Source organism: Hermetia illucens, chromosome 2 (genome assembly GCF_905115235.1).
Source record: "Hermetia illucens chromosome 2, iHerIll2.2.curated.20191125, whole genome shotgun sequence".
NCBI lineage: Eukaryota > Metazoa > Arthropoda > Insecta > Diptera > Stratiomyidae > Hermetia > Hermetia illucens.
In genome coordinates, this window is record NC_051850.1 from 10,508,227 (window position 1) to 10,533,700 (window position 25,474).

A 25,474-nucleotide genomic window follows, 5' to 3' on the forward strand; every position below is an offset into this window, starting at 1 on the left:
GTGGGCTTTCTACTTTTTCAGTAGATAACCATCGTAACCTCACGCTTCTTGTAAAGGGGTTTATGGTGGAATCTTGTATTTAAGCTGCCAGAAGCGATGAGGGTGGTGTATTGTTGCTCCTTCCGAAAATTTCGGCTATTTTCGGTTGTATCGTCGTTTTTGTTGGTGTTGTCATTTTAGTTCGAGTCTTAGCTGCAAGTGGTTATTTCTGCCAGAAAGTGCAATCGCCTTAAATGATTCCCGTGGTTGTCTATGCGAGCCGGTAGGTCACGCATGGGTTGATGTTGTTGATTGGTTGGCTTTTGGTGCTGACGTTGCCACCATATATTTTGTCTTGCCTTCATTGATGTGCAGCCCAGGATCTTTCGCCGCCTGCTCGATCTGGATGAAGGCAGTTTGTACGTTTCGGATCGTTCTTCCCATGATGTCGATATCGTCAGCATAGATCAGTAGTTGGGTGTACTTGAAGAGGATCGTACTCATCGCATTTACCTCAGCATCACGGATCACTTTCTCGAGGCCCAGGTTAAAGAGGACGCATGATAGGGCATCCTCTTGTCGTAGACCGTTGTCGATGTCAAATAGTTTTGAGAGTAATCCTACTCAACCCATCGCTCTACTGTGCCCATTTTGTCGGAAATCAGATTTCCCTTTTTGTCTTGGCAGGATGAGCATCTAGGTGTATAAGGCTTCATCCTGCTGACTTGTTGGTAAAACTTGCGCGCCTGGTGCGGTTGCTCCCTATACTTTTCGAGGTCACAGACCTGTTGGTTCTCCCAGGTTTCCTTTTTCCTTCTTTGAAGTCGCTTCTCTGCTCGCCGGAGTTCGTGATAAGTCTCTGCGCGTGCCTGTATTCTTTGAGGATGCAACATTACTCGGATGCAGCATTCTTGCGTTCCATTGCTACCTTACATTCATCATCAAAACAGCCGTTTTGACTCTTTTTGCGGCTGGGGCCAAGTATCTTTGTGGCCTTATTTATGATAACGTTGTTTAGGTGATTGTGAAGATCATTTGTTAATGCTTTATCTCCACGATCTCTGTTGACTATGGTTGTTGCGGCATTCATTTTCCACTTATAGGTGTTGCGGAGGGCTGTGCTGTGGACGGTTTCAGTGTTAACTCTCACCTGATTGTCAGAGCGGATTGTAGGTGGTGTCGTAATTCGAGCTCGGGGCACCATGCTAACGAGATAGTGGTCCGAGTCTATATTGGCTCTCCTATATGTTCTGACATTCGTCAAGGCTGAGAGGTGGGACAGATTATCGGCTAGCTACTTGGCAGCTCCATCTCTGAACGGGGAACGCCCGTTCCATGAGAAAGTACGCAAATCGTTATTCCTTTTTCGTTACCGGGTTCGTCGTTGTATTATTCGTCCAATCCAAAGCTCCTGTTGTGGCTTCATATCTTCGGTTTTCCATGTAGGGTTGTCAGTCTTACCCAACCCCCAACCTGGAGGACCAGTTGGTACAATTTGTCCGGTTTTTAGGCGCGGGAGACTCGCCTTCATCCTTCTCCCGCCTTCGTTAAGAAAGAGCTCCCAGCGGTTACTTAGGGGAGGTGGAGATAGGGTTTGGTAGTAGAGCTGGTGGTGTTGGTTCAGCAGGCGTTTCGCCCTGGGACCTATACTACCCTTTGACCACTCCTCCAGGTTCTCCATAAATACCTCGCATAGCAGCGGTGATAGGGGATTGCCCATTGCTGCCCCAAAGGTTGTTTTATAAAATTTATTCCTGAATGTGAAATAGGATTCACTCGTGCACTTGAAGGCCAGTTTCTTATACAGTTTAGCCTTCTTCCTCCATTCGGATGAGTTTTCGTGTGTCGTGATCCATTCCTCGAACAAGTGTAGAGCTCCCTTCTTCGGTACGCTTGGGAACAGCGCTTTTACGTCGAAGGATACTAATATTTCATCACTTTGTATGCCCCGCGGCCTCTTTGAGTCTGGCAATGACTTCTCTTCTGTTTCTCATTGCTCGTTTTCCTATTTTTAGGCCTAAACTTTTGACTTCTTCCAAGGGGGACAGTTGGTCCCCGAAATACGTATTTGTTTAAATTAGATACGTTTAGCCAATAAAACGGAAAAATATCTTCCACGGCGATCTCTCATTTAAAGAGTTCGGCTAACAAATTACCTCCCAATCCAAACCAGAAACAATCAATAGACCTAAATAACTTCGTCCTGATTTTCTCTGCCTCACTTCAATAGCGCGAGTAAACCTTATCTCGATAATAGAGTGATCTACGCGAATCAAAACAGTAGGAAAACCCCATCTGGAAATTATCTAATGAAGGAATAGAAAAGCGTCGATAAAACTTTTTTAACTTATTTCCTGTTTACTTCATGTTAACCTTTTATGGGTTATGGTGCATCCATGAATTATTATTAATCTGAACCCTGCATTCTAAAACACTGAACCAGGTTTCTTTATTGGCTTCCATTGACCATGACACAGGTAAGATCTTAATATTACTTTATGGAAATGGGTTAGACTGTACGTATCTTGGTTTGTACGAGAATTGTGAGCAATTGAATTGGTCACTTAGGATTGGCATCGAAACTTATCTGGATTATATTATCCAAATAAATTCATTCTCTACGCTCTTCGATGAATCTTATTGAATGGTATGAAAGATTTTAATTTTTTACTGTAATTTACCATGTATGAAATAAAGAAATAAAAATCGGAAACATTTTCTCACAGAGGTAAGTGATAAGTATCTAAGAATAATTAACGACGAGAATACACTTAAAGTCATATTTGGAAATATCTTTAAGAAAATCTCAAGAAAAATGATTTGCTTTTGCCCAGTGATTCCGTGAGGAGAGGAATATTCACGAAGGATACCTTTTCTTTTCGAATTTAGCTCTCATTTTGGTTTTTTCCTTACGTAGAGAGAGACGATTTCCTTTCAACTTTTTGATCGAGCATATTATATATGAAATAGGTTGAAGGTTGAACTACTTTTCACCATATCGATCAATTATTCTAATTTTTCTTTGGTTTTATTTCATGTAGGACGTCCGGTGCATTCAAATTGAAGATGATGACATGGAAATGTCGGATGATGATCGGGACTACAAGTCGTCGAGCAAACGGACCAAATTCGATAATGATAATTTGAAGGTAAGCAAGTTTCAAACGACTTTTTACCATTCAATCGATGATACGTGGTTAGACAATTAAGTAATGACACTGACTCCATAAAAACCGTATATTTAAAAATTATTCTACAACGCTGCCATCCCCTTCAAAGTAGTCCTCAGTACAGCGATTCCAACGCGTTTTCCACTCTTCGTAACATTTCTGGAGCGCTTCGACTGAAATGTCCGCGAGTACCCTTGTCACGGCCGCTTGGATGTCCGTAATTGACTCAAAGTGGGGGTTTTACGTGGGTACCTGTCGGGGAGACTTAATCCCGCGGTCTTCTTAAGACACGCATTGATTTTGTGATCAGAATCAGAGCCCCGCTGTGACAAGCAATTCATACTGGTGGATGCAAGACCTACCTAAATCTCTACCGAACTAAGGAGTACGGCACCCGTGTTGAAACGCAACATCACGCCGAGGCCCGAAGGTCTCCTATCGCTTGAGCTAAACCACAACCCCCATGAAGTTCCCACTAGGGAGCCAACCGCAAACAACCGAGCTGTACTCACATACAACAGGAATTCTCCCGAAGTATGTGAATCCAAGTGCTATCTCGGTTCCCATTGTACCAGTATACCCCTGGTAAGATTTCGTGACCAATCGCCATTTCAGATGAGTCCCCGTGCAGACTCGGGTCTGATCGCTCTGATTAGGCCTTTAGAGCATTCGTCTACTGCATCACGGCCGGCAAGCCAAAATGAATACAGCGTCTCCCGGTGCCACCACTATGGAGGTTCTCCTCGGCCACTTGGTTTTGGTTCAGCCGATAGGGTTGCCACCCCGTCTTCCTCACCGCCACCTCTGAGCACCTGTTCTAGGGAACAAAAAAAAAGTCACAGGGTAACATATTGGGCGAATAAGGCGGCTGATGCAATACGGCGATCCCTTTAGAGGCTAAATATTGGGACACGCTGAGGGTGGTGTGGCACGGCGCGTTTTCGTACTGAAAGATCCAGTTACGAGGGATGTCTGGGCGAACCCTGCTGATTCGTTGTCGCAATCTTTCGAGTACTTGGCGATAGTAGACTTTATTTTCGGTTTGCTGCGGTGCACGGTGCGGCCGATCAATGGGGCCTTGGGACAAAAATCGAAGTTGGTTGCTGAACACTAATATTTTGTTTATCCATAAATATATAAAATAGTAAACCCCCAAACATTAAAAAACCAAAAAATGACGGACGGTTTCATCCAGGCCAGAGGCAACTCATCAGACGCTGCCTCACCTCTGCCTTGGGAGCAGCGTGACCAAAAGTGCCAACAGGTGGAAAAACGCTTCCTTATATCATCGCAAAAACACGACAAGGTTGCAAATTATATTGGAATAAAAAACACCAGTTCTTTTAGTCTAAGCTAGACTAAAGCTGGGTAATTGTTTAGGATATGTGGGATCCTAAGTGCACATCCACATGATGGTGGACCGGACCAAATGAGGAGCAATTTACTCCCACGTTTTATAGTCCATGGATCCCTAGTTTGGGGCATAGTACCCAAGCATTCAAAATTAAAAAACCAAAAAATAACTGACGGTTTCGTCCAGGGCAGAGGCAACTCATCAAACGCTGCCTCACCTCTGCCCTGGGAGCAGCGTGAGCAAAACATTATTATTTTAGGCTTAATTTATAATTACGATCACAAAAAAATCGTCATCATACTCATAATCACTATAAGTTTTATTGGCCGGCAAAAAATGTTGATGATGGGCGAGGATTTGTCCAGAGGTCTTTTTAATTTAAGAGGCACTAAGGCAACCACAAACAAAAACTCGTTCTTTGTGGAGGAATTGACGAATTTTTGTTCGTGGGTGCTATGATCTGAGCTTCCGTCAAACCCGCACTTACAAATAAGATTTAAATTGGGAGTGAACTCGGGAATGTCAACCATTTTAAGAATACTAATTTTTGTAAAGTTTAGTAAATCCTGCAAGGATACTTCGGCAGTTATTTCAGTCCCATTTATGGGAGGTAGAAACGGACTTTTCATTTGGCTTAAGTCCTTTACTGAAGGAAAGCAGTTTTAACGAATTGAGTTTAAAAATGAACAAAGGTTTTTTGGAGTTGATACAAGCGGATGGATGACGCCGCCGCTGCTTTCCGCAGCTTTTCTAGAACTCGCCACGAGAGTGAAGAGCCAGCGGTGAGGGAGTCCCGTTGTTTGGAGACAGAGGGACCGCATCTTTCTTCTGCTCCAACCGCCGGCGTGACCATACGCACTCTCGCGTAGTAAAGTTTATATGAAGTGATTTTGCGAACGAGTCGCCTCTGCTTTATGAATCAAGAATTTTCAGTTTTTACTTTTGAGATGTTAAAAAAATATTTTAAGTAACAACGAATAAACAAACTGTATTTTGCTCTTCTTGATAATTTTTGTTATCTTTATAAATAAATATATATAGAAAGAAAGTGCACACTGAAAAGCCCACTGAAACCAGCTTTTCAAAAGGAAACACTTCAAGCAATTCTGAGCCTATTAAATTCGGCGTTTTTTACTTTTTAAAGGAATTTCATACATTTTATTTCCATGCAAAGAAAAATAAGAATCACTGCTCCATAAGTATTGTACCGGTCCAGGGAAACTCTGTGGAACTCAAAGTCCCAATTTACTTATTCATGCCGTTATCGGTCTATAGCAAAGGTAGAGAATTTACCTAGAAAAGAGTATTTACTCTGAAGTGGTGACCCCAACAAAAGAACACCTGCAATTCTCCCAAAACGAAGAAAAGCTGCGCCCACAGCCCAAGCTGCCGGTCAAATAAATCAACTGTCGAATTGCGTAACTAACAAGTCATTTAACGGGAAGAAAATGGCAGGCAGAGCCACGCAGTAGGGACAGGAGTAGCCGTGGCCCAAGGATCTCAAGTGCAAGCCTCCGCCCCGATGGATCGAATCAACCGCGACTGCCGACCGCATTCACGCCAGCCCGAATCGGGACTCAACCGATCGCAGGAGCTGTCCGACCGACTCCACCCAACTCCGACAGCGGCAGGGGTCGCCTCTTTGTGCCCGTCGCAACGGTCCGGCCGAAAAGCAGCAGCAGCAGCATGAGCAAAACACAGCTGACTTCGACGATGTCGCCGCGTTATTTAGCAATAACTATAATAATCAAAAATCCGTGTCAATTTGTTATTGAATTCGAAGTTATTGGTGTAAGAATAACAATTAAACCGCTGCAAGAGACAGCGTCGACGAGTTTGTGGAATTTTTCATCGCGGGATTTCTACTCTTTTGTCGAGCTATTGTTCTTTTCGGTCTGCGCATCAAGTGTCCGCTTCGGGATGCGTCGTTGGTTTCTCTTTTTCGCTCGTGCGGACATTTGTTGGTGCGATCTGCCGTAGGCAGTGCAGGGCCTTGTTAGAATCTGGTAGAGCAGCGACTTCGACAACACTCGCGTCGTTAACTTAGCTTTAGTTATGTCGTTTGACAATCAAGACGCGGCATTTCTTCAGGACACCTAGAAGAGACTAAGTCTTGAACACGACGTCTTTTAGTTCCTAATGATGCTTCAGAAAATGGTACCTCCGGCCTACCTCGACTACAGGTTGGTTGGGGTTCGCGGAGCCTGAGGCTTAAAACTTCTTTCGAAACATAAACATATTTATCAAGTCACTCAGAATGACGTTGGTTGAGACATTTTTTGCACTGGAAGCAATCTTTCCATTTTTTACCTAAGACTAGGCGATAATTGTTGGAAATTTTAGCGATTTCTTCTTTTAATGCAACAGGACACTCGTCTGAATTTTTTTGTCCACTGACGGCCGCACAATGCGGTGGAACAAATTCTTTGTGTACGGCTATCAAAAAAGGTATTAATCATCGTCTCCACCTTCGGCTTGCAAATACGAGCTTTTTTTCGGCGGGAGGCGTGCGGAGACAATCATTGTGAGCTTTGGCGTTTGGTTTCCGGGTCGTATTGGAAAAACCAGCTCTCATTGCCTGTAATAACTCGATCAAGCAACGTGGGATCGTTTTCCACTTGTTCCAAACAGTCTTCTGCGACGGTCATTCGATGCTGCTTTTGCTCCTCAGAAAGGTTCTTTGAAATAATCTTCGAGCACAACTTTTTCATCTCAAAATCGCCTGTTAAAATTTATCTGACTGTTTCACGGTTCATACCCAGTTCGGAGGCCAACGTTAGAACTGCTAAACGCCGATCTTCACGGATTAGGGCGCGCACACGCTGCGCATTCGCGTCAGTCCGCAGCTCGACTGGTCTCCCAGTCCGCGTCTCGTCTTCCACGCTTTCACGCCCCTCCTTAAACTCTTTATGCCATCGAAACATCTGAGCATGACTAACACCACTACAACCATGCACTTTTACAATTTTAGCGTACGTTTTCGAAGCTGTTTCGCCTAATCTGGCGCAAAATTTTATCGCGACGCGTTGCTCTAGATTTCGTTTCTCCATTTTCGTGACGAGCACACAACAGGGGAACTAAACAAGCTAGAGCGATGGTAAATATAACAATGGAGAGGGAAAGGGGAAGGGAATAATGAAGGTTGCACGTTTACCACAAGCGGGGCAATAAAATGAGTCTCATTACTTAATGGTTTAACCACGTATCTTCATAAATTTTCATGCATTCAATATTATTTCAAATTCATTTAATTCGACTGAAGCCTATACATATCCTACTAACACCCCATTTTTTCTTCATCCTTCCAGGAAGAAAACGATAGTCTACGATGTCAATTAGAGGCATATCGAAATGAAATGAATCTCGTTAAATCAGACTTAAAATCCGACTCGGACTTTCGTGAACAGCAAATTAAAGTTTTACAAGAAACTATACGAAATCTTCAAACACAATTGATTGAAAATAAAGTGAAAGAAAAAGAATTCTCAAATAAAATATGTGATCTCGAACAAAAGCTGAAGCAGGCGAATGTCAAGGAGCTTCTATTAAAAACGAAAATTGTCGAAGCAAGTACTCGAAATCAGTCGGCAAAATGTACTGAAATTGAAGACACTACTTCAGCGGATAAAATGCAAAGTGATAATAATGGAAGTCATCGTGATGATGATAACATCTCGAATGTGACAAAAAGTTCAATGGAATCTGGGAATCAGAATAATGCAGGTTGTAATACGCAGGTAAGTCGTATAATAATTTTATTTGTTATCAAGGTTGTTTTCTTCGTAACCAATAGTGCTGAAATTTAAGACAGCTTTATAGAAGTATTCTAGCGTCTTCTAAATCTAGAAGTTGTTTCCCTTATATGGATTTTTTCCAAATGATATTAACCTGTCATCCTTAAATCGGATGAAAAGTCCGAGAAAAATTGTACAAATGCATTCCGTGATGAATTGAGATTTTTAAGTTTTTTATTAAGATCAGTTCGCTGTCTTTTTAGAATGCACGTAGGATGCATGAAATTCACAACAAATGGCAAAGTTTCATCCTCTATAACTTTGTTAATAATAGTTGGATTTTCTTCAAACTTGACCAAATTGTGCCTTATGTAGTCCTTTATACAAATGCATTTTGTAGTTCTAGCATGAAATTCGTAGAGATGCACCACTGTGATTTTTTTCAGATTTTTCGGTTGGATAGGTTCTGAGAACGAGACCTGTTACACTTTTTGGGGGTCATATTTTGAGCGCTCACTCTTCTATGTTTCACCCGATATCAAATATGGAACTAGTTTCGAAAAATACTAATTGAGCCCTTTCCATTTGATACCCCACATGATTACATTCTGTGAAAAAAAATTGCATCCTCCATTCACATGTATGAAGAGCCCCCCTTAAACTTAAGACAAAATGGCGCCACTTGCCGTATGTAAAGGCCCTTACTAATTTTCGTGATAATCGATCTAGCCGCTTCCGAATAAATCGGGTGTGACAGACAGACATCGACTCGATTCTAATAAAATTTTGTTTCGCACAAAACCAGCGGCTTAAGATCTGGACTGCGTGGCTGCGAAAGAAAGTGTTGAATGCGAAAATCAACCGATCCGGAGACTTCTCCCTCAGAAAGTTTAAAATTTCGGCAGCCATATGTATACTCACTCCGCAAAGAGGGAATGACGTTGACGTTCAAACCCTTCAGTTAGTAAGGTTCGATGATAAAATTTGTCGAGACTGTACACCATACAGTGACTCAATAGGAATATAAAAATGTTGCATGAGCACCTATTCCACCCAACGAATAAGCTGTAGCTTCAGAGCAAAAACGCTACACACAGGAGATTCACAAGAACCGCAAGGGCCATTTAGCTACCTTGTACCTACCCCGCGAATACGCAATAACATTCCGTCTCCCCTAGAAACTTGATTTGCTCTGAAATAATAAAAACTTGTTGTTTCTTTTTCGTTGGTGTGAATGTTTATTCTTGCAAATACCGATATTTCGGGAACCACTTGTTCCCTTCATCAGTGCTAACAAGCTTGATTTTCTCCTCCCGTGTGTAGTGGGTTGTTGAGCCTCTAAACCAAGAAGGTGTAGAGGTTCATCAACCTTTTCCAACATTGTTCCCTTCATCACTGCTAACAAGCTTGATTTGCTCCTCCCGTGTGTAGTGGGTTGTTGAGCCTCTAAACCAAGAAGGTGTAGAGGTTCATCAACCTTTTCCAACATTGTTCCCTTCATCACTGCTAACAAGCTTGATTTGCTCCTCCCGTGTGTAGTGGGTTGTTGAGCCTCTAAACCAAGAAGGTGTAGAGGTTCATCAACCTTTTCCAACATGATATGGTATACGTTGGTAAGCAACTCCCCAACGTCTGTTGACCATTACGCTAGTGGGGTGGTGTCTACACTGGACCCGCGGCCTTTTCGCGATGGTTTTTTTCCGTGAAAACCTTTAATGAGTGCAGCACATCGAGGTAACCGCATTTCTTCTAGTTGGGGAATTAATAAATAGCTGAAGATCCTCGCGTAAAATAGGACTGATCCTGAGCATAGACACGCTCATTTCGGTATCTGGTGATGTAGAGGATTACGATGAATGCGTTCATGGACAGCGTAATAGTACCAAATTATATCTTTTCGACGGCAAATGATCACATCCGGCTAAATTCTACAGCCCAATTATGTGATTGGTATAATTCATACCATGTCACCCACAGCTACGTCTACGGGAAGACATCCTAGAATTTTTCAACCTTCACTGTTCATCGACTATTTTTTATGTCGTGCAGCTCTAATACGTCTTATCTGCCGATCTTGCTGGTTTAATGCTTATCACAGTCTACATATAACAAAGGTGTTAGAATTGACTTGTGATCTTTTTACTGTCCTTCAACTAGTCAACTAGTCAACATATCATACAGAGGAATTTGATATGATAAAATTACTTGTTTGAGTGTGTGTCAGGTGAAAATATCTCGATGAATGCTAGCAGTTTTCGAGTTAAAGTGGAAATGTAATGTGGGCGGGTTACCTTCAATTTAATATTCTTGTTGAAATGTTTACATTTCCATATTTCATACACAATGAGGACAGCAGGTTTCCTACACTTAATACGTTGAATGACTCGAGATCAGTGCTAGTGGGCAGAGATGACGTTATTTATTTACACAAAAAAATCAACATTTCAATAGCCATATCTCTTTAGCGTCAAAGTTGCCTAGAATTAATTTCATGCTATTAGAGGGCCGGGAATCAAACAATTGCAGATTCGCTTCTTATTAGGTCATTTTTAGAAAATTATGACTAACAGTTTCTTCCAAAACATAGGTAACTCATCAGATGCTGTCTCGCCTCTACCCTAGGAGCAGTGTGACGAAAAATTGTTTCTGTGAAGCAGAAGTTATTTTGTTTTAGGGGCAAATGAGGCATGAGTCCGGTCCAATATTAAGTGGTATCCACAATCAATTCAGAAACTGTCTTTCACACCCCTGCCCCGGACGAAACCGTCACGCCTTATTTTTGAAAAAAAAAATTGGTTTTTGTAGACCAAGAAATTGGAAGACGATTTCTTGCCAATCGATCGGGCTCGTCATCAAGTGGATGGTAACTCAGAAGTCCCAATCCTCAAACAAAACAAAACAAGTACGTGAAACGCAAATATTCTTTCAAAGATTGGTCTGAAAACTGCAATGTGAGTGAAGAATTTTTCGCGGAAGGCAGAAGCCCGCCCTATTCTTGCATTCCACAGGTTCGTCCGTTTTAAAGGTTTTGTGTCGTACTCGTGTCTGCAGGCGTGTTGTATGCTTACGACATTCTGATTGTCACTGTTTCTCTTCAACCCGGCAATTCTCCTTTTGAACTCGGGGTCACCTTTTTGGGGATTACCAGGTGAAGTTGCATGAAATCCGTGTTTATATATTTGATTTTTTTTAAATCCAATATCGATGCTGCTTCGTATTACGGTGCTCACAAAGTGAGAGCTGTGAGTAACTGTCTCCTCTACCGAATGACTGCTCTACTTAACCCTGTAGCAATTAGCTCACTTTTAAGGAGTAGATCACCGCGGTAAAAGAGAAAGGTAATAAAAAGTTCTAATTTATTTATTTATTTATTTATTTATTTAATGAGGACAATACACAGAAAGCAAATTTCTTATTACATATTGTCCTCAGAGGGAGGAGCAAGTAAATGACATATTTTGCGCTTAAAGCTAGAGAGGGACATAGAGTCAAATGAACCAAGCTGTAGGGCATTGTACGACCGGCAAAACCTCGGGATTGGAGAGTGAAAGTAAATCTCGAGCTCGGCGAAGGGCACATCAAAAATGTCCGTATTACGTGTGTCATGAGACGAGGCGATACGGAGAGTAATATCCGAGTTGGCGGAGCAGTCCATCAGACCATTGCAGAGTTTGAAAAGAGTACACATATCAAGGAAAATACGGCGTTGCTGTAGGGAGGGGAGATTGAGGGTGCGGAGTCGTGACGGATAATCAACCCGTGGAAGGTTCTTTTTGTAAAAGAGGGTTCGGGTGAATTTGCGTTGTACAGCTTCAAGAGCGCGCCCGTCACGGATGCGGTAGGGGGACCAGACTACAGAGCAGTATTCAAGGATGTTTTTGACAAGGGAATTGAAGAGTGTTAAGGAGGGCTGGATTGAGGTAAAGTCGGACGAGGAACGTAGGATAAAACCAGACATTTTGGAAGCTCTATTGATGATGTCAACGAAGTGGGAATTGAAACGAAGTTTATCGTCGAATATTACACCCACGACGGCTTTACGGTTTCTTACCAAGGGCAGAGGCAAATCGTCAGACGCTGCCTCACCTCTGCCCTGGGAGCAGCGTGACCGTAGCCAGACAAGTGTCTAGAAGTAGTTAAATCGGCCACAGTGTAGAACAAAACCTTATTAAAATTGGTTTACCGTCTGTCTACCTGCCTGTCTGTCACACCTTTTATCTCAGAAACGGTTACTCCTATTGATATGAAATTTGGCAGAGAGGTGGAACCAGTGAATTCTACTGCATGCAGTGAGCAATATAGTTCCACGTTGACATTTTTTTTCATCGAGTATAGTACATCGGGTATCAAATGAAAGGTCTCGATTAGTACTTTCTGAAACCAATATTGTTTTTGACAAAGGAGAGGAGCGTCGGGGTCAGAAAAGAATCAGGTACTTCGAAGACTCACTTTTCAGAAACTAGTCGATCCAAATATCTGAAAAGAAATATGGTGGCGAATGCACATGGTTTCTAAGCTGCAAAATACTCTCTATACGGATACCTGTTCATATAAGGTTAATAATAGAATATTACCACACTTGCTATAAGCATATTTTCCAGAAATTGATTGGGAACCTTCCTTAACTTTACCCTAGAATCATCAAGATATACGAGCACGAGAAATCGCGCTATAACTAACAGAGTAGTAATAGGTCAAAGTTGTTACTTTTGCGCAAATTTCTTGCATTCTAAGACTTTATGTCAGTATCATACTAAAGTGAATCGTTTGACAAACTAATTGTATAAACATTGCGAGCTAGGTACCAATCCACACTCAAATATGGTTATATAAAAAATACGTAAAACCTTTCATACCTAAAGCGCTTAGTTTTCGGTTTTCCGACTTGCTGAACACAGTGTGGGATCGATGGTCAACTACCTCGCTACCTCTCCTGGATCGCAAAAGAGCGCCAGTTGCATTGAAAGCACCATCCACGTACCAGCACGCTAGTCCCATCATTAGTTCAACTCTGGATAGGTCAATTGCATCCCAATCAGGTTCAGGCGTAACTGACAGGCCGAACTGAACGTGGATAGTAGTTTTAAGGGATCAACTTCATGCTTTTCGGTCTTATAAAAGAGTGCTCTGAGGGTACCTGTTCTCAAAAGCGAGCATATGTTACGGACCCCTAAAGGGTATTCCGTTTTCTTATCCGATCCGTTCCGAGAGTCTTCAATTCCATGACAAAGTAATTTGCTGTTGCTCGTTACCTAGACTGGATAACCAGCTGGAGCGTAGAATCATTCACCTTCCCTTGTTTGTTATTGCAAGTGTTGTCCTATATGGAGGTGGTAATAGGACTTAGCAGTAGAGTACCGTGCTGATTTTAGCAAACAATCCTGAGTTACATACTACGCTATAAGTCTTAACAGTGTGTTCTGGGAACGAAATTTGCTTGGCGTGTGCTATAGTTTTGCAAAAGAACTATTGAAAAGGACCAGAGTGAAACAATAGTAAAAATCCGACCGGCAAAATCCATCGATTTTACAATTGAACAAAACGGATAGCGCAAATGCTGTTGCATCCGATTCGCCCGTGGTTTCAACCAAGTCCTTCACTCTAGAAAATCTTGTTAATTATATCTACTCAGCCCGTTGACGTGCAATTCTACTGTGGAGGATTTCAAAGGTAGGTCAAGAATAAATCCCAGGGGTGTGCCCACCCCAAAATTCGCAGTTCAAGTGATAATTTGAGCACACATAAATAACATGCTCCAAATATTGAACAGTTCTTTTTGAAATACCAGGACCTATGGTGTACGTGAATTAGCCTTCACTCAAGATGAAAACAAAATATTTTTTCTTCCATTTCAGATAAAAGTAGAAAAGATCGACCGTGACGATGCACGAATCATAGGACTAGTCTCAACCTTTTTAGTAGTTCATCCTTTTGGCGCAAGCACCGACTACATATGTTCATATCTACAAAAACTGCATCCAGATCTACGTCCGCGTGAACTTGAGGAGATCCTTAGCAAATATGACAGTATCTTTTGCGAAGAAGTGACTGGAATTGGTGCAAAAATTGAAAGAAAGTGGAAATTCTGCGGTTTTGCAGATTTCGACTATGGCGTGAATATGAATTCTATCGACTAATTGCTTTCCCTACTTGCCATTGAATGATGATATTCACAACATATACGAAAATATTAAATACCAATTTTATACACCTGCATGAAAAAGTAAATGAAAATGAATCTGTCTTGATGATATTATACGGATTAGTGCAATTATTTTGTCAACGATTTTAACCTGTAGATAAAATCATGTTATTAACTACGACAGTGAAATTGTGAACCTTATTGAGATTATTTTTTACCTTTTATTAATTTCTTATACTGCTATGTAGTCATTACTCGATTTACCTGAAATTATATCTCCTTTTTTTACGTTTTTAGTTCCTTATTTTACTTGAAATAAAAACACCAAACAAGGAAGACACCTATTATTTATGGCGAAGTAAAGTTTTAATAATTTTTTTACTCAATCTTGCAGAAGGTTCTTTTTTGCGACAATAGGACAAGTATGTAGGTTAGGATTGACTCCAGCAAGCCACGTCGTCAAAATGAAAACTCAAAGATGTCCACGCGGAACAAAACTACACAAAGTCAAAGATAATTTTATTGGACCAAATATTAATAGCTAATATACTTATGAATCATTTGAAGTCTTACTTGGACTGCCTCAATTTACATTTGCATTCTCAGAGCCTCGAGAAGGAGGTGCACCTTGAGATGGGCCACCTTGCGAGCGAGCGCCTTGAGAATTTCGCGGGCTTTGCGTTGAAGCGGCAGCTTGTGATTCACGTGGAGTCTGGGCTGATCGAGAGCTCGGACGTGCCGAAGTATTCTGTGGTGTTTGAGATCCCTGTGGTACCTGAGAATCCCGTGGTGCTTGAGAGTCCCGTGTTGCCAGAGAGGCTTGCGGTGCTATAGATACCCTTGGTGCTTGAGATCCCGCAGGTGTTCGACTCCCTGAAGGTACTTGAAGCTCTTGAGGTGCTTGAGATCCTCGTGGTGTTGACTCTTTCACAGCCTGTGATTCTTGTGGTGCGAGAGATCTCTGTGTTGCATGGGACACTCGGGTATCTTGAGACTCACGTGGCACCTGCGTCCCTAGCTTTTCCATTGTTCCCTGACCAACTTGTGCGGACAATTCCTCTAAAATTCCACTTTTTTGAGCTGCTTGCGACTCTCCTTCAACTTTCATCTGCTCCCTTTCATATGCAACATCAAATGGTGTCTTCACTACATTATACGATTTATTGGAACGAGTATTTCTTTCATCGTCGATTAAATTAAAGAAAAGCGTCTCAGTATTTTGTATTTCAACTAGGGTTTTTACTTCGTCACCTTCTGATGCGCTTCCCTCTTCTTCATCGGCTGCCCCGGCGCCACTTTTGGCTTCTTCATCTTGCTTACTAGCACGCTCGCCTTCCTCTTCAGTTGGTGGAGGTGCCCCCTGCATGGATACACTCTCACCAACAGGCTCTGCTGGGGGTGGCTGATCGGCAGCAGTACCTTGGGTTATTTGATCTTCCTCATCTGGGGCACCGTCACCTTCACCCATCTCTTCCAACTCCCGTTTCCTAGCTTCTTCCTCTAGTTTCTTCCGCTTTGCCTCTTCAGCAGCAATTTTCAAGTTGATTTCCCTCATTCGTCCTTCTAGAAGTTTGACACGACGAGTTTCACGTTCGAAAATCTGTCCATAATGGGAATAGATATGCTTTTAGTCAAATGAAAATGTAGTTCAATGAATACAATAAATCTAGAAACGAATTTTCATTTTTACGGCTAGAAACCCCTTTCTGGAAATATAGCAAATCCTTCTTGTACAAGACCCATTGCACTTGTATGAAAAGGTGACAAGGAGGTTGATTCTCTGGGTAATCCTTTCTGGGCACGCGGACACAAAATGAAAATTTGCGAGTTATATCGGAGTGAAATCCGTCGTAGAGCTGAGGTCAGGCAGCGTCTGATGAGTTGCCTCTGCCCTGAACGAAACCGTCAGTCAACTTTTTGATAAACTTGAGTGTTCAACCCAAAAAAAAGAGGAGTCCGTGGACCACAAGACAGGAACTAAGTTGCATCCCAAGTGGTTTGGTCCGTCATCAACTAGATGCATACCCAGGACCCCCAGCATCCCCAATAAAAAAGGCAACAAGCTGTCTTAAGGAGGCAATGGACAGAGAAACTTTTGTAAAGGACTGCCTAAAAAAGCCTAATAACAATTGCACTGAAAGGTTTGTAGACTAACATAGAACAATTTGCTTTTGATAAAATTTGATTTTATTATTCAATATAGTTGCTTCCGAGGGCGATACAACGATTATAGTTGTCATACACCATTTTTACAGTACGATTTGTCTTTAGCCTCAAAATACGCCTCAGTCTCGGCGATTACCTCTTCATCGACGACAAATTTTTTTCAGCGAACATTCCCTTGAGGTCTGAGAACAGGAAACAGTCGCTAGTCTGGAGGAGAACTCGGTGGGCGTGGAAAAAATTCGAAGCCCAATTCATGCAATTTTATTTTTTCATTGATTTGTGAGACGATGCATTGTCTTGATGAAACAGCGCTTTCATTTTGTTGTGGGGGGGGGGGGGGGGGTTCCGATTAAAATGATGTAGTCGCTGACGCTTTGGCTCGAATCTCCGAGATCCATCCCAGACCCAGCCGATTATTTGGCAATCCCTGTGACCCACAAGGACGACGCAATTCTTCAGAGTCTTCACTCGGACTCTAAATACAAATTTAAGGAGATCCCATCTCTGGCTCACCTTCATATATGTGATGCCATGTCTCCGAAAATGGACGTAGGCCATATATTCCGTCCACTTTCCGTGAGAAAGGGTTTCGCTCGGTGCAGGATCTTGCGGACTGGCTGGTCTCTAGCAAATATTTCTGATCATCTATGAATAAGGACGTGAATTCTAGGGCCAGACAGTGCATCACATGCCAAAAGTGTAATGTCACTAAATATGCTTGGAAGAAAATAGGTGTATTCCCTAAGTCAACACAATACACCTCGGCATTGTAGACCCTTTGTGAGAACCGCACGTCTACAAATGTTACCTTACGATCATTGATTGGTTTCTGCGGTGGCCTGAGGCAATATTTTGGAAGGATATTACAGCACAGTTATGCGCTGAGGCCATTTTCGTGAGTGGATTCCGCGGTTGGGTGTTCCCGTCATAATCATCACAGACCAGAGAATGTAATTCGAATTAACTCTCTTCTCAGAGTTTGGAAAGCTCCTTGGATTTAAATTACTATCGCCAGTCCAATGGGATGCTAAAATGTTGGCGTCGGACGCTGAAGGCAGCCATTACGACGAGCCATCCTGGTTGCGGGTCTTGCCTATCGTTCTTCTTGTCCTCCCTACAGCCGTCCAAGAAGAGTTTGCTGCTAGCTCTACTAATTTGGTGTACGGGGAGAACCTACGAACCCCCTGGCGATCTGATCCTCGACAAGAGAGACGGGCTTGGTGAGACCGGATTATTTCACTTGCCAATAGAGGTCGTCGCCGCCTACGCTGACTGATGCCTTCAGGAAGCGGCTGCAACCAATATAAAAGGGTCGCTATAAGATCCTCTAGCGTAGGGAGCACACATTCGGTCTGCATGTCGATGGCAAGCCCAAGACATCTCTATAAACAGGCTGAACCCTTTCTTCTAAAAGGCAGACAACATTGGAAAGAAGCGTGAGTGCCGCGAAAGTTTTGAAGTCCATAGAAAAAAAAAGACGTGGCGGACCCAGTCTCAGATAGAACGATAGCATAGGCCGGGATGACAGACAGCTTTTAAAGATAACGAATTAGTGTACCTCATCGCAAAACCGGGATGGCTGGAGTTCCTCACTATGGTGGTCCTAGACCGGATACTGAATGTTACGGCATTGGTGATGATGAATCAATATGGGAAGTGTTGAGATGGAAAGCACAATGCCATAGAATGGACTAGGAAATTGTAAAGGGAAGCATTCTTTGCTCTCTATTTAGCTGGTAGTGGCAAATGCTCATAACTTAGGAATGCGTTGACTGAAATCGAAAAGTCGGATCGTTCAAGGTCTGCAACCGTAGACTACTATCGAATTGGCGGTAAAAATTGCTATAACTAGTGAACTCTATAAAGGTTTTGGCAACAATTAGTCAATTGATATCGTAACCCTAGGCTTAACGAAGAGGATGGGAGAGGATTCACCCCGGGCCCGGAGTTTTCAAGGTAGTATGGAGTGCATGTAGCTCTGACCTCGCACACGTATGCAACTCATCAAAGCAGAAAAGGAACTTCAACTATTGGTGGAATAGTGGAATGCCCATTATTCATTCATCTTATCAGTGAATCAAACCAAAAGGCAGCAAGTAGAACTGATCAAGACAGAAAAAAGGTACGACTGCAGGGACGCTCGTAGAAGCCTTCAATTAGCTCTTACTATCTCCTGTTAAAAACTAAGCTCAGCCACCTAGACATGGTACCAATGCCAGCAGCAACGAAAGGAAAACTTTTGGTTGCTGAGAAAGGTGGATGACGACAAAGTTCTGAGTTTGGGGGGGGGGGGGGGGACTAAACATACCGCTGTCAGAAATATAATTTAAGGGAGAAGTAATACCACCAAGTACTGCCTAGTTGTTACCTTAGGTCAAGACATCACTAAGGACGACTAATATTCCCAGCTAGCAGTGCAATTGAGGACTAGTATCTTGCCAAAGAAAGGCTTTGGTGCAATCTACGTGGGTGTCCCACAGAGCTCCATAAGCCCAGAAATCAATTCCTATTTTATGACTTCGAGCTGTTGTCTTCTCTGCCGAAGTTCGAATACTTATTCGTCTTCTTTCCGATTATCGGCAGGAAAATATTGATTTGCGTCTTCGTCATTGTTTCGAAATGTACAAATGCTACCGGGACTCTGCAGTCCTGCCCGGTTAATGCTCTTAAGGTACTCCTGTACCTCCTCCCGCTAGATCTCCACATTAAATACGCTGTGGCGTGTAGTGCTGACAGACTATGTGAGTCCGGATGGTGGATAACGAAGCCCTACGGCCCTACATAGTAACATCCTAGATAGAATAACACGGGAACTCTACTCTTGGCAGCCCTTCCATGAGTCTGTGTACCACTGGCGGCTATTAAAGAGTTTGTGGTAATCAAATTACGCACCACAACGCTAATGGGGCTCCTCGAAGCTGTTACTGATACCTACCCTCCTGTGTCATTTTTCAGCTTTAATTTTTGTTGGTTCTGATGCTGATTTATAAGTTCAGCTTACGAGTGTGTACATATGCTTGAGTCATAGTTTTGTTATGATTCATTCAAACGCCTCGTGCAAACGGTCAGTGCTCTACCGCACAGATCATTAACTCACCCATATCTAGCATTCAATATAGCTGAGCTTTTACTGGAGAGCTAACATCCAAGGTACTGGTGGAACACGGAGATCGCTGCCTTGAGATCCTCTTGTCTCCGAGCGAGGAGACTTTCCCACAGGACAAGAGGAAGGCCGGAGCACCAGGAGCGTGAGGAGGAATACAGGGATATGCGAAGCAACCTTAAGAAGGCCATTCGGAGAAGCAAGCGGGAATGCTACCAGAAGCTCTGCATGGAGGCTAATACGAATCCGTGGGGTACAGCCTACCAAGTTGTAATGAAGAAGATCCGCGGGCGAAAATCACCTCAGGTGACATGCCCGCGGCTCTTGTTGCAAATAATTGCAACTCTTTTCCCGCAGCAGGAGCAGGACGAAAGAGAACCCCAACTGGCAGCTCAGCAGGACGTCTTCTCGATCCCTGATGTTACCGAAGAGGAACTTTGGGAAATCTGCAGACGTATTGGGGACAGCAAGGCTCCGGGATTGGACGGAATTCCGAACAGGGCTCTGAAGGTGGCGGTCAAGGCCAGACCAAAGTGGTTCGCAAGCACATTCGAATCGTGCATGGCGGAAGGGGTGTTTCCCGCCCAGTGGAAGAGGCAGAAACTGGTCTTGCTACCGAAGCCTCGAAAACCACCCGGCGTGCCCTCTTCATATCGCCCTATTTGTCTCTTAGACACCATGGGGAAGATGTTGGAGAGGGTGATATACAACAGGCTGCTCCCGTTCATCGAGCTTGCGGGTGGTCTTTCAGAGCGGCAATATGGGTTTCGGCGAGCCCGTTCTACGGTCGATGCAGTAGCAAAGGTCGTGGAATTGGCTCGAAATGCAATGGCCATGGGCAAATGCTGTGCTCTGGTGACGCTGGACGTCAAAAATGCTTTTAACTCAGCCAACTGGGGCTGGATTAAGAGCGCTTTGGCCAAACTGGGTGTTCCTAGCTACTTGGCTCGGCTCAACGAGAGTTACTTTTCAGACAGACTTCTCTGGTACGAGACGGACGACGGGCCGAAGGAGTACATTGTAACAGCAGGTGTGCCTCAAGGTTCTGTATTGGGACCGCTGCTGTGGAACATAATGTACGACGGAGTGCTTGGCCTTCGCGTGCCGGAGGAGACAACGCTGATTGGTTTTGCGGACGACTTGGCGGTAGTTGCAATTGCAAAGCATCCCGAGGACGTGGAGCTTTATGCAAATGAAGCCATTCATACCATCAAGTCATGGTTACGAATGGCCAAGCTGGACCTGGCGGACGAAAAGACGGAGGCGGTTCTCATTACCAACCGTAGGAAGAACAACACGGTTACCATCCGGGTTGGTAATCGTGAGGTCGTCTCAAAATCGGTTGTCAAATACCTGGAGGTGATGATCGATGCCAAGCTGAGTTTCAAGGGACACTTGGATTATGCGCGAGAGAAGGCAGCAAATGCCAGCTCATCCCTTGCAAGGATGATGCCTAACGTGGGAGGGCCGAAGTATAGTCGCAGGCTACTCATCGCGGGAGTGGTGAGATCGATCCTGCTATACGCGGCCCCTGTCTGGGCGGGAGCGTTGAACCACGCTGTCAACCGGAGGAAGATATGTTCGGCATACCGGCCAATTGCGCTAAGGGTGTGCAGCGCATTTAGGACGGCGTCGACGGAGGCAGTGTGTGTTATCGCAGGAATGATCCCTATAGATCTTCTAGCGAGCGAGGCACACTGGCTCTACGAAAAACGGAAGGCAAATCCAGCCGAGGTGAATGCGGATTTCCGAAAAGCCATCAGGAGAGAGTTGTGTGGCAAGTGGCAACAACGATGGGATAACTCCGACAAGGGCAGGTGGACCCATACATTGATCCCGTGCATCGAGAAATGGGTCAACCGAAAGCAGGGAGAATTGAATTACCACCTGACAAAGTTCCTTACGGGACACAGTGGCTATAGGAAGTACTTGCATCGCTTCGAGTTGGACCAGTCTCCCAACTGTCCTGAATGCGGTGCTACACTCGAGGACCCGGAGCACGTTATGTTCCATTGTCCCAGATTTCTGCAGCAGAAAAGGAGGTTGAACAGCATCTTAGGGGCGGACATCGAGCCCTCCAACCTGGTGGAAGAGATGTTGAAGTCGGAGGAAAACTGGATGGCGGTAAATGAGGTAGTAGCCATGGTGCAGACAAAACTCCTGGAGTTGGATCGAGCTCGGAAGGCGGCGCGACGGAGACGTGACATGGACGAGCTGGTATAGCGAACCAGAGCCTCCCCCGCGAAGTAATACTTCACGGTGGTCCCGCCGGGAGGGGCGGAAGAGTGGGGGTGGTTTTAGTGGGTGTGAATCCCGTACACTGCTGCAACCTTTATGTTCCAGTATCCTATGCAAACTACCGTCATTCTGCACGAATTTGCACGCGTCTGACTCTAAAATTCTCGATGGCCCAACGAGGTAATGTCAAGAGCAGAGCCTTGCCGGACAAGTCCGTCAGCCGGGAACCCAGAGAAGGGTGACATTGCCCCACCAGCCTGAACTACTCGGGCCATACCCTAGCCATCAATAGGCTTCCAGTATCGCCAGTACCTTTGCTTAGAATATACGGGCGAATTCCGGAAAACCGGCGGGATATATCCCCTGCGTTGATTTCTCCTAGATAGCATTTCATAGCATGCGAGGAACTATTCTTCCATTGTGGTCCAGAAGTTACTTAATTAGCCTGGCCTCAATGGTAGTCCATAACTCAGGTGCCAATTTGGCACTAATGGAATTAGACCACCCGTAAAAATCCTGGCTCCTGACCACTTTGGATGCCCCTTGCGCACTCTATTCCCGTTGTTATCTTGTTCGAGCTCATCGTGAGATTGATCGCCCTTGAGGGCAGTACTATGGCAGGTACTTGCTACTTCTAGTTCGACGACACTAATTTCCAGGCTGGAAACCACTCCATTTATGCGTCTGTCTGCCGCCTGGCTCCCGGAGCACCTTGCTGTTTGTTCCAGCACAGCGATACTACGGCTGATACCGACTGGACTGCCCTTGACTTTGACTGGTTAGATGCTAGAGCTCGTCCTCCTGTGACGCACCTGGCATCAAGACCTTTTCTGCTATTATTGTCATTTTATTAACTTTTAAATTGGAATCCATGGCTTGATCCAATAAGTAATCCGAAAAAAATGTCCACTCAGACTAACCCGGCCGCAAGAGTAAGAACTTACTGAAACTGAGAACGGCCTAGGTATTCGTAGTCCGCAATTTCCCCCTTGGCCATGCAGCCTTTGGCATATATTGTTTCACCTTGGCTTGGGATCCTGTTAGCATGTTTTCCAGTGGCGGAGGGGGGGCGCGGTTCTGGACTATTGCTTCGGTTCGTCTCCCGCTAGACCTGCTTGCTCTGAAGACATGACAAGCAAGCAGATCTTCATCGGTCGAGTGAACCTTCGTCCGGTCGGGCCCTGAACACTCTTGGCCCGTCTGGAGATGGTTTCTATCGGCCATCACCGAGAGGTCGTGTAACGACTTATCGAATTATGGGGGCTTAAGCTGAAGCATAATCACTCGAGTCGGACCTCCAATATTCAAACTTTGCAATAAGGTTGACAAGACTGTATCGCATACGGCATAACAAACCAAGAAAAGGGCATGGCCAACTACACCTAGACGTATATGCTACGTTTTTAAAAGTAATAATAAACGGAAAAGCTATAATACTTACGGCACCAACAGCAGCCTTCTCATTACGATCGCTAACAGTCAAGGCATCATCTAATTCAAAAACATATATATCTCCAGGATCAGTTCCCACTGCAAGTAGTTTTCCACTTTCCGAACTTTTCAGTGACCAAATGGGTCCAGTACAAATTTTCTTCTCCAAAATCGGTTTCTCTTGCGACATAATCAAATCCCAGAACTCCAAAACGCCATCGCATCTACCAAGGAAGAACAAAGAGCATCGAGTTGAACTCCAGGTTCCGCAACGTAGCTCACTCGGATGATTTTTCGTACAAATTAATTCACCCTCCTTGCAATCTTCAACACATATTTTTGCAGCGTAATCCCCGACCACAAGAAAATATTTCACATAAATGGGATTTCGTATGAGGTCGTAGATGGGTCCTGTCATTACAGGCCATCTAGCCAGAAGTGCTTCCGATGGAGTCATAGCCTTGCGGTTTCCTATGAATATATACCCCAACTCAGAGCCCACCATGTACCTAGTAGAAATGGTAAATTCAAATTCAAGGACGGAGATAGCATGCGCACGTAGACGTTCTGGATTTTCAGTTCTTTCCGGGTCGATGACGACTGTGCCCATTGGGCCCTTAAGGATGCGCGCATCCCAAAATAGAACTGTTGCATCGCTGGATGCCGAGAAGAATTCAGTGTTAGTCTTCGAGTGCAACCAGCGAAGGGAAGTAACACGTTCTCTGTGGCTTGTCTCCCGAACACTTGACATGGTTTCTTTGCTTCCTGATCGAGGATCCCAAATGGCGACCGTTCCGATACGAAGACCTGCAGCGATCATGTGCTCATCACGAGGATTCCACTCAGCACTTATTATGGCTGCAGGTGCTGTGAGCGACATTTCCGGTTTATTTGCATCCTCTACAAGGAAAAAAGGAAGAAATTCGGTTAAGGTCCAGTGAGCATTTACTTAGGCTTACCCAAATCCCAAATGTACGAATCGATGGAACGCTCCACTGGTTGAAAATCCAAACACGTATACGAGCAGACAAAGCGCTCTGATCCGTTTGGGCACCAGGACATATGCGTGACTGGACGGGGTGGTATTAGCTGGTCGCGATATATGCCAACAATATGGGCTGCATATTCACCAGGTGGGTCCAGTGGCATTGAGTCCTCGAAATAATTCTCGTAAATGTTCACAGCATTATTTTGCAGAACTGACCGAAGAACTCGCTGGAATTCGGATAAAAGCTGAATAAAAGTATCTTATGCAAGAACGCTTGACCAACTTACTCTACCCAAGCCAGCAACCTGTTGACCCCATATTTCATCGCGCTCAATCTTCTTTCGATAACGAAGCGTCTGCTCCTCGTCATGCATGTTAACATCCTTGGGCCATCCCCCTTCGATGTGATTCATTCCGTGATGGGCGTATTGAACATTTTCCGTATTACATTCACTCAAGGCCATCTGTTTGCTCAACTGAGTACCGCGGTGGACAGGATTCTTGAGGATGTACTCTTTAGAGTATTCGGGATGGGGTGGCTCGGAAAACAGCAGTTCATTTCGATTAGTAAATAAGCACTGCCGACCAAAGGTTCGACGCTCTTTGGTATAAATATATTGCAAATAGTTCATTTTAGAATTATCTATAAAATTGCGGTTTGTCTAAACTCCTTGAAATATGACAGGACCAACTCTGAAATCAACTTCAAATTTGAAATGAGCTGGGTTCAGTTTGCGATAGCTGTGTTTCGTAAAAAATATAGAGAATCCAAACAGGTTTCCCTAAGAAATTTGCGAATCATGTACAAGCTGATGCCTAGACATAACGTTCGCACTTGCCACCACATGCTCCCCTTTTGAATCCTTAAAAATCAGTGAGATGACAGACCAATATCAGCGATTCATACTCCGCATTATGGTTATCCTTAAATATGGCGCTACTACAGAAGACTCAGCATTTCTGAGACATATCCTCTCCATGTGATGTGCAGGCACCTCAGTCCAGAAGGTGAACCCGAAAAAGATGGAGCCTCTAATTGAACATTGTGGTATTTTCCGGCGTGGGTTAAAGCCTTAAACCCAGACAGCAAAATCCGCCGCCTTCGAGGCTCCCGGAAATCAAAGAAAATTGAAAAGTTCCACAACCCCCGGGTCGACAAAATGGTCAAA

General features: G+C 44.0%; 2 protein-coding genes across 2 annotated transcripts in view; one reads left to right on the plus strand and one right to left on the minus strand.

The window, feature by feature from the left end:
* The window catches only part of LOC119648406 (ecto-NOX disulfide-thiol exchanger 2), a 44,157-nt gene extending 29,452 nt beyond the window's left edge, over positions 1-14,705 (plus strand). Inside the window, exons 4-6 of the mRNA XM_038050155.1 lie at positions 3,021-3,128; positions 7,812-8,240; positions 14,093-14,705. Coding sequence (XP_037906083.1) covers positions 3,021-3,128; positions 7,812-8,240; positions 14,093-14,374 — 819 coding nt within the window. The 3' untranslated portion in view covers positions 14,375-14,705. The remainder of the gene's footprint in view (positions 1-3,020; positions 3,129-7,811; positions 8,241-14,092) is intronic.
* Positions 14,706-14,837: 132 nt separating this feature from the next.
* LOC119648407 (dynein intermediate chain 2, axonemal-like) lies at positions 14,838-25,002 on the minus strand. The gene is made up of 4 exons (XM_038050156.1): positions 24,611-25,002; positions 24,277-24,550; positions 23,328-24,217; positions 14,838-15,979 (listed from the first exon to the last, which is right to left on the minus strand). Exons 1-4 carry the CDS (start codon positions 24,935-24,937, stop codon positions 14,963-14,965), a joined length of 2,508 nt encoding a protein of 835 aa, XP_037906084.1. The 5' UTR covers positions 24,938-25,002; the 3' UTR covers positions 14,838-14,962.
* Positions 25,003-25,474: the final 472 nt, after the last annotated feature.